Source organism: Erigeron canadensis, chromosome 3 (assembly GCF_010389155.1).
Source record: "Erigeron canadensis isolate Cc75 chromosome 3, C_canadensis_v1, whole genome shotgun sequence".
Taxonomy (NCBI): Eukaryota; Viridiplantae; Streptophyta; class Magnoliopsida; order Asterales; family Asteraceae; genus Erigeron; species Erigeron canadensis.
In genome coordinates this window covers 32727513-32740442 of record NC_057763.1, presented here as the reverse complement: position 1 = coordinate 32740442, position 12930 = coordinate 32727513, and the positions used below count along the sequence as shown (strand labels likewise).

Sequence of the window (12930 nt, the reverse complement as noted above, 5' to 3'; positions counted from 1 at the left end):
TATATATTATAACTGAATATATAGTGCTTAAAGGAAAAAAAAATATAACTATATACGACTAATATATATCAATAAGTCATATAAGATTATCGTAAATTTAGTATTGCATTGATTTATTAGTATTCATAATAAAATTCCATAAAACATACTCGTAAAAAGAAAAAAAAAACTTTACTTATTTTTTAATAAAACATTATTTATAAAACTTTTATTAAAAATCCCGGATTGAACAGTATAAGTATATAAAACATTGATAAGGCCCAAATGAACAACAAACATTGACAAATAACGAAAAGGTAAAAACCAAAATAGAATAGTTGTACGTTCATATATAGGGATGACACAAAGGAAGTTGCCTTTGATTGTTTGATTGTCCACAAGGCGTTTGATGTATGCCAAACTAGTCGGGTTCTCTACTCTCAGACAATGTGTGTTAGGTGTTTTGATGACATGATTATTTGTTAGGTATATTGACCATAAGAGGGCGATTTACGATTTGCGTACCTTTGATGTAGTCATGTAACGCCATTTGACTACTAATGATCGAGGGTGTTACATTGAAAAGACATTTGCCAACGAGTTTGACAACAATCGTGTATTGACAACCAAAGAGACCGATGAGTCACATATATTTGACTAGAAGGGGCTCAGATTTTAAGAATGAGGGGAAATACAGTAATCAATAGTGTCTTGTTTAGTAAGTTGGAAATTGGAATGAATATTGGAATGGAATGAAACATTCACATAAAATGTAAAAATATCGTTTGTTATTGTTGTTGAAATGGAATAATTTTTTCTATAAAGATTTTCATACCATTCGTAACTACATCTATTTCCATTAGGAAATCTTCCTCTCCCCCCACCCTCCCACCCCGCGTAATGAGAATTAAACCACTTATATAACCTTCCATTCAAAATTCAAGTCATTAATATATACGAGTATATATTAAAAACAAATACACGGAAATATGTGCAGAGAATAGTAACAGGTCATTTTATTTCTTTGGACCCGTTTTCATTTTCTTAATGGGCCACTTGATTTTCTTATGTTTTGGGCTTGACAAATTATATTTTGATCTTTTAAGTTGCTTTCAATTCGTTTACAAAAGATCACTTATTTTAATTGCATATTATTATTTTTTTAAGTTTGTAACTTTTTTAAGATTATCTCATCTTATTACAAGTGAATTATTACATAGTATATATACACATAACAGTAGGGTGTATGTTTTGAATATATACACCTAACCATTTCCGAAAAATTTGTTTGCAATACTTATTAGTTTCAATGTTATTTCGGTTGATGTTTTATTATTATGGATTATTTTTGTTTCACTTTCTATTTTCAATGATTTGAGAAATTAGCTTTAATTATGTTTGTATTATTAATTTATTTTTTTATTTTAAATATTCTACGTTCATACTTATTATCTTTTAGAATTTATATAATATATTAATCTGTTATAAAATTATACTGTCGGTTTTTTCTAATTTATAATTGCTTACTCATTAAAAAACAATATTAACTTAGGTTTTGAGCTATATAATGTTTATAAAAGCATGTAATAATTTTTACATAGTACAAAACATAATATATATAATGTATCCCGGGGCAACGCGCGAATAACGTATCTCGTTTCATCTAAAATCAAAACAAACATGCAAACGGATCGGATTGTAATGATTCATTCTGTTACATTTTCTATACAGTTGATATTTACATTGCGTCCCTACTATTACCAACGTGGTGGGACCACCATGAGTGTTATTTGCCGCATGCCCCCAGTTCACTTTGCACCATCGGTGGAGCATAGAGGTGAGAAAAAACCGAAATGAAAAAAAAACCGAATCAATAAAACTGAAAATCAAACAAAACTGATCGGTTTGGTTTTGGTTTGTTAAAAACTGAACGGATCGGTTCGGCTTTTGGTTTTATGTACAAAAACCGACCCTCAAAACCGAACCGAACCGAACCAAATAATATATATATAATTTTTAATTTAGTATTTATATCATTTTGTATCTATTATTAGTTTAGCTTCTTTACGTAACTAACGTTTCATTACATTATGTACAATACGAATACGAAAGTCACGTTAATTTGTTTTTATAATTACCCCTGCTTATAGCCCAGTTCTACATAAATATAAGTTATATTTTGTTCTATGTTTTTTGCTGGTAGACATTAACAATAGATGATCAAAACTTAATAGTCTAGCTTTTATAAACTTTTAAGAATTTTATTGCATAATAAACATTTTTTTAGTTAACACTACATAATAATAAATAAAAAAAAACCCCGAAAACCGACCCAAACCGAACCGAGAAACCGAATCAAAACCGAATCCAATGGTTTCTAGTATTCAAAAACCGAAAGTTTCGGTTCGGTTTTTGATTTTGGGTCAAAACCAACCCAAACCGACCCAATCTCACCCCTAGTGGAGCGGATATCCGTAGACTACATGATTTAACTTAGAGGGTGTTTGGTAGAGTGGAATGAAAAGGGAAGAAAAGGAATAAGAATTATTTCTTTAGTTTGGTTGCATTAGAGAATAGAAAGGTAAAGAGAGAAGTGAGAATGGTTTCCATTCTCTTCATTCTTTATAAATTGGAGAGAATGGTTAGAATGAAAATGGTTTATATTTTTTTAAACTTTTTTATTTATGTAGTTTTTATATTTTTCATATATATTTCTTAAAGTATAAAATTATTAAGTTATGTATATTTTTTTGATATTTTTTTTAATTAAATTTATTTATTTTTTTTATATTTCTCTTTTGTTCATTCTCGGTTACTACCAAACAACTGGATATTCTCTTTCCATATACTTATTCTCTTTCCCATTATTTTCATTATCTATTACATTTCAATTCTCTATGATTCCATTATACCAAACCCCCTTAGAGTAATACGTATAAAATTTCGTAAAATAATTTGATTTATTAAAAATGTAATGTGTACCAATCTATACTATATTATAAAAAGAATAGCTCCTTATTTATGGAAATGTTGAAACTTGTGTAATATTTACACATAACACCCTTTAAAATGTTTTATTTATACTCTCCACTTAACATTAATAATTATATTGCACTATCAATCTTTTATTTTTCAAAATATCTTCATTAACATTTTACATCAATTACTTTTACACCAATAACTTACACCACTCAACACCGCCTCCGCCACTAACAATCGTCTCCACCACCATATCGTCGCCGCAACGACTACCGCTGCATTGCTTGGGTAATGTGCTAGTAAAATGAAAATAAAAATACTCCATGTCTAAATATATAGTGAAATTAGTGTGTTTGAAATCTTGTGAGAACTAAACCTGTATGAAATGCTAATAATTTTTGTTGTACCCAAAGGTTAAAAATTGTTAAACCTTAAAACAAATTACACAAAAAACATGTACAATATTACGGCATAAAAAATGTGCTCTCGCGTATATCCTTACTAGCTAGCATGCAACACTACGATAAAGTTATTATTTATAGCAGCTAGGATTCTTATTTATTATTATTATTATTCATTATGTCCTATTATAAGTGTCATACTTTGAATATTTAAAGTCTTTATTTTTAAACTTTGACTTTAAATATAACTTTTTACGTTATATAAACTTGATAAAAGTTTTACCATTCAAAAACATGTTTAATACACAATCAATCCATATAATTAAGTATTATATAGCACAAATAATATTATTTAAGGTCAAAGTTATATATATTAAACTTTGAAAATCAAAAAACATGACCTTCTAGTGAGATGTGATATTATTTTTGGATATCACTCGTTAACTTTTAACCATTGTCTCTAAATTTGTTTCAGTGTCTAGATATAGAATATTATACATAGCATATGTTTCGAAATCCATATTAAAAGTTAAAGTTATGTATTCATAGGTGATATGGTTTTACAATTCATTCCAGAAAATTAAATTCGTTTAAGTTTTTACCTTTTATGAGTTAACAGATACTTTTTTTGTATTTATTTTGTGAAAGGCCAAAGAAGAATAACTTTACTAGATTATTACGTACCAAGGCTAGCAAGTTTCATAGCAAATAGTATTTTCGTTTTGCAAATTTGTTAATCGTATATATCATAGATCATAGATATAATATAAAATATTATCTTGTCAGTTTTAATATTGACTAAAAAGTCTAAAATCATATAATAGAAAGAAATGATCTAAAGTATATTTAGTTTATATACACAGTTATATTGAACTGTAACAATCATATATACGAACCTATAACATTAATGGATATATTAATGATCACATATATCTCTCTATCTGTATAATATAATATAATATATATAATAATAGTTATTATAACATCAGCACATATTCATTTAATGGATATAAAATATTGCATAAACAACATACGCATAGCATATAGCTAAAATACTCAAGTTATATATACACATGAACATCAGCATATATGTACAAAAATACCAATACGTACACACATATGATTGTGTGTATTGCTATTTTTATTATCTAGTAAAGCATATAAACATGTAATTGCTTAAAACTATGAGAGATAACTTAAATTTCTATAAGGAAATTTGTAGGATACTGTCAATGTTATTGACGAATAATCCCTCGGTATTTTGTCGCTCATGTGTGTATAATTTTAGTGTCGAATTTCTGATGAAAATTAGTTTGTCGTAAATTCGTAGGAATTTTGTCATAAATGAGACTACAATTTTTAATTCATGTTTTTGTTTGAACGTCGTCGGTAAATCCTGGAAAAATTTCAGACAAAAAAATCCGTCTAAAATTTTGTCGGTGATATTCTTTAGTAGTGATAAAGAAAACACGTTATGTGATATGCTATTTATAATCACTTCAACTAATTAAAATAATTAATCGGCACTTTGAAATACCATAAACTTACCTATCATCGTTTACTTGTACGTAGTACTAGTTTAATTGTTTAAGAAAGAAATTATTACATTCATTTATCTGAGACAACGATAGACTTTTATAAGTCTGGATGTAGCTACTCGACATGGACAAAACACACGTTCAGATTAAACCTATCATCGCGGTTGCTTTCAGATCCTAACTTTTATAGATAATTTTCTTTATTATTATTATTATTATTATTATTATTATTATTATTATTATTATTATTATTATTATTATTATTATTAATTATACATTAATTTATTCAATCTTATGGGTTTCCTACGATCCTCATATCTTTGACCGATAGACACGTTCATTACAAATTATAATATTTTTAATAATCTAATTCAACTTGAACGATGCAGCTAGCAGGATACAAAAGACAACGTACGAACAATACATAGTTTGTACGTAACAAATAAGAACATATATAAATATGTAATTGAAGATTAATATATATATATATATATATATTAAATAGTTTTTATTCGTAAATACTACTCGTAGTGTATATATGAGTCATTACCATATCTTGCCCGTACGGGTCAAAATCAAGTACTCGTAATTATTTGTTGAAGCTTCACTTTATTATTTATTTCATTTTAGTAGAAACAAAACGTACTAATTAAGTAAATTCACACAAACTTCACACATAACACTACTTGTTCGGTGTCTTGATATACGCCAAATGAGTCGAGTTACCGACTCGTGTTAACGTTTTCAAGTCGTAAGCAATCCAACATCTCGACCGATCCGTGTGATAGAAATACCCCATGCACTTGCAATCTTTTGTGCATTTGCTCTCACAATCGCTCTGTTTCGTTGGGCCATCACCTCTAGTGTACTTAATCATAAAATGATCAGCCCCTTGAAGTTTATAGTACCCAAAGTCACTAGCCTTACAAGATGTCACTTTTTTTACATCACAATCTTTACTCCATCCACTTAGCCCATTAGGGGTTGGGCAAGCCACACATTGGCTATCTTCACATAGCCCGAATTTCCCACATCGTTCGGGTAATTGACACTCGCCTTCCGTTGAATCCCTATCAAGAAACGTGTACACGTTTTCCCACGCAACCCCTTGTACATTCGGGTTATATGTGAAGAATCTAAGGTTTCCGTCTATTCCTAGACGAAGGTATGATAATGTGTTATTGTACCTAGAATAGGCCATGTTTCGGTTTGAATCAGAAGACGGGTTTGTGACAAAGTAAATGAAAGTTAAGTAATAAAGAAAACCTTCATCGGTATCTGGAACCGAAGTTAGGGTTAAATTGGTTAAGCTACCCTTGTCAATAGTGAACCATTCACTAGATGACCAATACAACATTGGTCGAGGTGAATTCGGGCTTTTGTAATACAAGGCTAACCCTTTTGGCTCCATAACCAAACTATATGGTCCATCTATATTATTTATCTCTGAAGCCCGGCTCACAAGCTTATTGACAGCATTAGCTTTAAGAGATTGACCAACTAAGAGTGTATCAGTTGGTGAATCAAAGCTTTGCCATATAAAATTACCCTTCCCATCATGAAGAACCATGTTCCCTGTGGGAAGGATTTGAAAACCAACAACGCCTTTGTTGGATGTGTTGGTTTGCCATGCCACCCGACCATCAGCATCAGCCAGAACAAGGTTCCCATCTGTGCTGAAGGTCAGGGTGGCATTTTCACGAACAGGGTTACCCCTGTTCGCTTCCCAAACCCAACGCATGAGTGACTCGGACCTAACGGTTCCCATACGTAGAGCTAGAGTGAATGCATTAGGGGTTGTGTTATAAAAACAAAGTTGGAACGGGTTATTGAAAGGACTAAGTGCGCGATAATTGGCATCGTATTCGACAATGTAGTCACCAAAATCGCCTTCGTTTACATATTTAAATGTGTCTGAAGCAGGCACAACAGCTTTTGAAAAGGAAGCAAATGCTTGAAAACATAGCAAGAATACAAGGAAAGAAGTCATTGTTGTATATGTTAGGTTTTGAGCTCATGAATGTAGTATATATAAATGGATAGTGTAGCCGCCGCTAAGATATGTACATGTACCGTATATCGAATTAATGCACAAGAGGGTTAAGTGGTTAACTTGTTTATGTTATTTTGAATCATGAAAGGTGGGTTGACTGGCCCATGTGTAGAACAATAAAGGATCGAAAAGGATATATATTTAGCATATTTCTTTCATTTATCTATTAGAATGTCTGACTTTTTCAAAAGAGTGTACAAGTTGCTAACGTAATTATGATAAATAAAATAAAGTTTGTAGCATGTTTTCCGGCTCTCGATCGAAAAAGAAAGGAGAAAGAAACACAAAGATGGCTTCTTTCTTCTTACAGCTAATATCGCCTTTTGTCAAATGCAACTTGATAAATAATTAACACGGATAAAATAATGAAAGTATGTTGGTGGGAGGGAGGTTGCCTATAAAAAAAAGAAAGGAGAAACCATTGGTTTGTTATTGGTCATTTGGATAAAGAGTTATAGCTTCCAGAAGGCCAAAATAATCATGTTAAAAGATACGAGTAATTAGATAATAAAGATGGGCTTTCTTGTTCGTTTTTGTTAATAGATAAAATCATAAAGATGCAAAGGTCCCATTATAAAATTATAGATTGTGGACTTTAATCGTAACTAAGCAAGCTCCATCCTTTTTTATTTTTTTCTTGACATATGCCGTGTATAGTTAGTCTTTTAATTAATCTTGGCATTAAATTTGATAAAACTATTTTAATGGTAATGCTTGCTCGTCGTTTAGTGACAGCAGACCCAATCTAGACCTATTCATTTCACCATTCGAATTATAATAACCAGACCCGACCACTAGAGCTTGCTAGTCATGTCTAATAAAGTCAATATTTTTGTTTGGAGATTTAATAAAATATCAATCGAGGTGCGAACAATTATATCATCATCTTGGTTTCATCAACTTATAATTCCTGATTGATGCAAACCCAACTGAAGTTTTGGCTTGCATATCTCGGGGTTGCCCGTGACAAAGAACCATAAAAACATCTTAGAGGCGATATAATGAGTAGCTAATAGTGTGTTACATGGTGGTGGGTAATATGGAATCAACTAAATAACTCTATGTAAATAACTTTATTTATTTTGCGTTGGTTTTTTAAGATAAAACAAATGATGAAAGTAGTATATATATATATATAGGTTTTAAGTAAAATAAAACAAGTATTAATGTAAAACAAATAAAACAATAGGTTTTTCTACAGCGATAACTACCGTGTATCATAAAAATCATCGCACATCAATTGTTTTGTGATTCTTCGTGCATCAATTTAACCATGATCTAAGGGTTAAGATCTTATCTTATTTGTTTTACCATAATACTTGTTTATATATATATATATATATATATATATATATATATATATATATATATATATAAAACAGTAGTTAACCGAACGATTCTAAAGCCTCTTCAATTAAAAGAATTCTCCACACATTGCCATGTAGGATTTTATCCTATGTGACATCTTCATATTTATTTTGACAATATACTAAACAAATTTTAAAGTTTGATAATATATTCAAATCTATTTACTTGCGTATCTTGAGTTTTATACAATTCGTAAAATTTTAGTAGCTTAATTCAAGACGAACGACCTTTTCATCATAATTATATTACATTAAAAATCAAAGAACTCATGATATTAAGATTAAAATTCCATTTTGTTTATAACAAATTTAGTTGGGCATTAGTTTTTTTATATCATAAATATAAACAACTAGTATATATTTTTATTTCTAATTTGTATACATAAATATAAAAAACACGTTAGTATCATGCTAACGAAACTAAACTTTATTGTTTATCAATATTAATATTAAAAGTTTTGATAAATCAATTAAACGCACGATCGGGTAAAAGACCTAGTATATATATATATTTATATTATTTATTACTGTATTTATTTCATTGTGATGAGATTTCCCTCTCGCCCACTTATATATATTGTCGTAAAAGATAATGGAGCGGATAGATGTCACTTATGTAATTACAACATAAAAGAAATTACTCGTACTACATAAAATGATAAACAGATGATGAAAGAAGATGTCATTTAAGAACTGAAGAGACTTAAACGGAGGAAACATATAAGCTCCTAGATCATATGATATATATATGGAGTATAAGGTTTTATTTTCAAAGCTAGGTATTAGTTAGACGTGAATAATAAAAGGTCTAACATACGTTTTTATAACTGTTTTCGCCTCATGATGCATAGATCTTAGTTTAAATTATTTGATATAAAAACTTTATCATTTAAATAACTAAAAAGAAAAACTCTTTCAGATATACATAATTTATTACATTTTCAACCAATTGATCATCATAAATCAACTAGTACTAATGTTATCATATGGTCACATGGGTCTATAGATAAAAAATTAGAAGTTACATGTTCAAGTTTTATTAAAGGCAAATGGAGATGATATATCTTTTATGATCCATGTATAAGAATGATGAGTAACTAGACAATGAGTTATATGCATTATGTGTTCCCGTTAAGTGTTAAGATGGTACATGTGACCAAACCTTCTCACAATTTATTATTATTATTATTATTATTATTATTATTATTATTATTATTATTATTATTATTTTAAAGTAATATACATATAAGATTTTTCTTAAAATATATCAAGCATTATCTTTGATTTTTTTTTTTTAACATTTAAAGTTTTGTTAATCTATACTATATTATAAAGTAAATTCCTCTTTGTTTAAATTTTAAGTTTCAACATTTGTTTTTCTCCCTTATCTTTTCTATATTTATTTAAAATAACTGTAATACCACTTCTCTATCTTCAAATCTCATCAATCATTTTTTTTTTCTCTCCTCCATAAATCATTTATTCCTCCAATTCATTCAAAATCTTTTATCTAAAAAACCGTATATCGATAAATTATAAAAAATTATATGGGTGTTCTTAAAATTTTATGCTTTTTCATTAGAGATGTCATTCAATATATTTCTGACAAATTTTTAAATCCGTTGACGGAGCTTGAACGTCTAAGGCATTTGACTATCATAATCTATAACTTATCACTCTCACCATCTCACTGCCATAACGCACGCATAGGTACTTTGTCTCGTATGTATAAAAACGAGCAAGATGCTAAAGTTTACATGCAAAAAAGGAAATAGACCATGCTAAAGTTACATCAAGGAGCTAAAATTAAAAGAAATTCCATTGTTCCCACAATCCCACTTCCCAGATTTTGGTTGACTAATACTGATAGGGAGCTCGTCATTAAATTCGCCATCATCTATTGTCAATTGACATGCTGTCAAGTGCCACGCACGTGATCACCGATTGGCCTTTTTTTTTTTTTAAACACCACCGATTGGCCTATATGAAATCTCTTTCAATTCTTCAAATAAGACCGGAGTAACATGCTTTAGTAGTTTTGTACAGAGTTTAATATTTGGGAATTTAACTAACTATAAACGAATATTTATAATGTGAAAAAACTAAAGTTGTGTTTATTGTATAAATTAATTTTTAAATCTTGTTTATTGTATGTATCTGACTAATCAAAAACTTACAAGTGACAACTTATATGGTTGTCACATATATCCGAATATATACAATAGACAAGATTTGAAAGTTATTTTATACAATGAATACAACTTTAGTTTTTTCACACTATAAACATTTGCCCATAATTAATTATATTTACATATACTAAACCCTTTTCTATATTTAATTTCATAGTTGCACAAACAAATAACACAAAAGATTTTGAAAGGTGTCGATCATTTTGCTCGCAACAGGTGATCTAACTTACGTTGTCTTAACCGGGTCCGCGTTAAAGAGCCTCTCACCCTCAAAACCTAATAGGAGGAGAAACTCCCAACTAAACATACCGATGACACAACATTTAATAACTCTTGATTTTAAATCGACTATCAAAATGGCTTCACAACTTTATTAGTAAACTTGAAACTAACTTTAAAGGATCCTCATTTATATATATATATATATATATATATATATATATATTTTACCTTTTTTGTTGCAAAATATAATGATGATGGATATATGAACAAACGTCTTAACTAAAACATTTCAAGAAATTTTCTATGGAAGTTATGCTTATCATCAATCCATTAGTTCGTTGTTAAAGATTCTGAATATGTGTCAATTAAACTTCAAATGAAAATGTGTTAGTAGTAACTTATAAATTTATCGGTATTTGTCATGAATCTGTTGGCATATTTATTTTTTGTTTAAAATCTGTCTGGATGTTGTAAGAAGTTTGTAATAAAAATGTTATATGTTAGAAATTTAGTTGGATTTATCCAGTTTTGTAATCATGAATCTTGGCTGCAAAAGAAACAAAGAATAAAGCAAAAGTAAAGGTGGGCTAGGCAAGTTGATGAACGTATATTTTACATTATAAATGAGACTTGATGCGAATTACAGGTGGATATTCTAAATTATCGTCTTTTATTATTGTAAAGTAATGGTATTATGAGAACACTACAAATTAAGATGGCTTTAGTGCTTTATTAATGAATAATGACCTTTATAAGTATAAAAAGCCATTATAGAACACCATGCATGTGCAAACAGAGGAGCGTTTTTGGTCTTATGCGACGGCTAAACATTGACAAACAAAATCCAGATATCCTATAGGAGGATTGTTTTTGGTAGGTAGGTAAAACATTTGTTTCATCAAGAGTAAGTAGGTCAAGCAGTACCATTTTTTTACTCCATTGACTTTGGAATGCATAGTCAAATTGGCTGTTAAAAGTTGTTTTTGAGAATTTGTTTCATCAGTCCTTCAACAGGACTTTACCATTAAAGTTCCATTTTGTTATTTATTTATTTTTCTTAGAACTGTACCATCAAGTTAATTTAACAATGTTAAAATTGATTATGACCCACAATATTCTCATGTGTATAACTTTATTGCCAATTTTAGAGTTAGATAGTCAATAACTTAATATATATTGCCTGTTATTTATATAATTTTTCACTACTAGGATTTTTTTTTTAATTTAAAATTTTCGTTTTGAGGGGAGCTAACAGATGTTAGTTTCGCGTAATTATACAAGACAAACAGATGAGCTAAGGGCGCGTTTGGTTATAGAAAATGTTTTCTAGTTTTTTCATTTCTAATTTTTTAAAAAATGAAAGGAGTTTTTATTTCCTAGAAAACAAATAAAAATTTTGAAAACGCGTTCTAATTAGAAAATTAGAAAACATGTTAGAGATGTAAAGGGAGGGGGAAGAATGAAACGGTAAATGAAAATCAAAAATGGAAAACAAGAAAAAGATGTTTTCAAGTTATCTATGGAAAAATAAAAAACATTGTATTTGTTTTCTTGCAACACATTCTTTAAAAACTATGAATCAAATGCGTTTTATGTTTTTCATATTTTCTTGAAAAACGAAAATAGAAAACAAATGATGTTTTCCGCAACCAAACGCGCCTAAGAGTTTATGAAATAAAAACTCTGTCTAACCACTATTACATCATTGATCATTGATCCATTGATGGAAGAGTCTCAATGAGGTTATTTTAACAATTAAATCACCTGCGAAAATAACTTCATAAAAATGAAAAGGGTATATAGAAAGACTTTACGAACCACATTAGATCCCCATCATCATTTTCCAGTTTTTGTAAAGTTTTAATTGTTGATAAAATAGCTTCACTTTATACCCATATGATTTGAGTATCCTCAAAGATTGACCCGTATCTCTTAACTTCAACATGTAATATACTGGTAACGACTTAACGGGTATCATTTTACTTGTGGATGGAATTGGTATTACTTATGGAGCACTGCTCATAAACTTTGCTACTCGTATTATTTTTTTAATAGCATCAAGTATGGTTATTGGATGCCGAATGCTGCAAGAGCATCAAAATATTGTTGAATTGTTCCACCATTTTATTAGTTTTACTCTCACAAGCAATTCAAGTTGTTAATTTGTGTACATATTTCTCCTTTTGTTGCAACATACACAAA

At 29.3% G+C, this 12930-nt stretch overlaps 1 protein-coding gene across 1 annotated transcript; it reads right to left on the bottom strand.

Annotated features, from left to right (window-relative positions):
- Window positions 1-5489: 5489 nt before the first annotated feature.
- On the bottom strand, window positions 5490-6903 carry LOC122591227 (epidermis-specific secreted glycoprotein EP1-like). Its single transcript, XM_043763458.1, has one exon. The coding sequence runs from the start codon at window positions 6885-6887 to the stop codon at window positions 5580-5582; it is 1308 nt and encodes a 435-aa protein (XP_043619393.1). The 5' UTR covers window positions 6888-6903; the 3' UTR covers window positions 5490-5579.
- Window positions 6904-12930: the final 6027 nt, after the last annotated feature.

Coding starts and splice junctions, on each gene's coding strand:
- LOC122591227 (XM_043763458.1), bottom strand. CDS start 6,887: ATGACTTCTTTCCTTGTATTCTTGCTATGTTTTCAAGCATTTGCTTCC.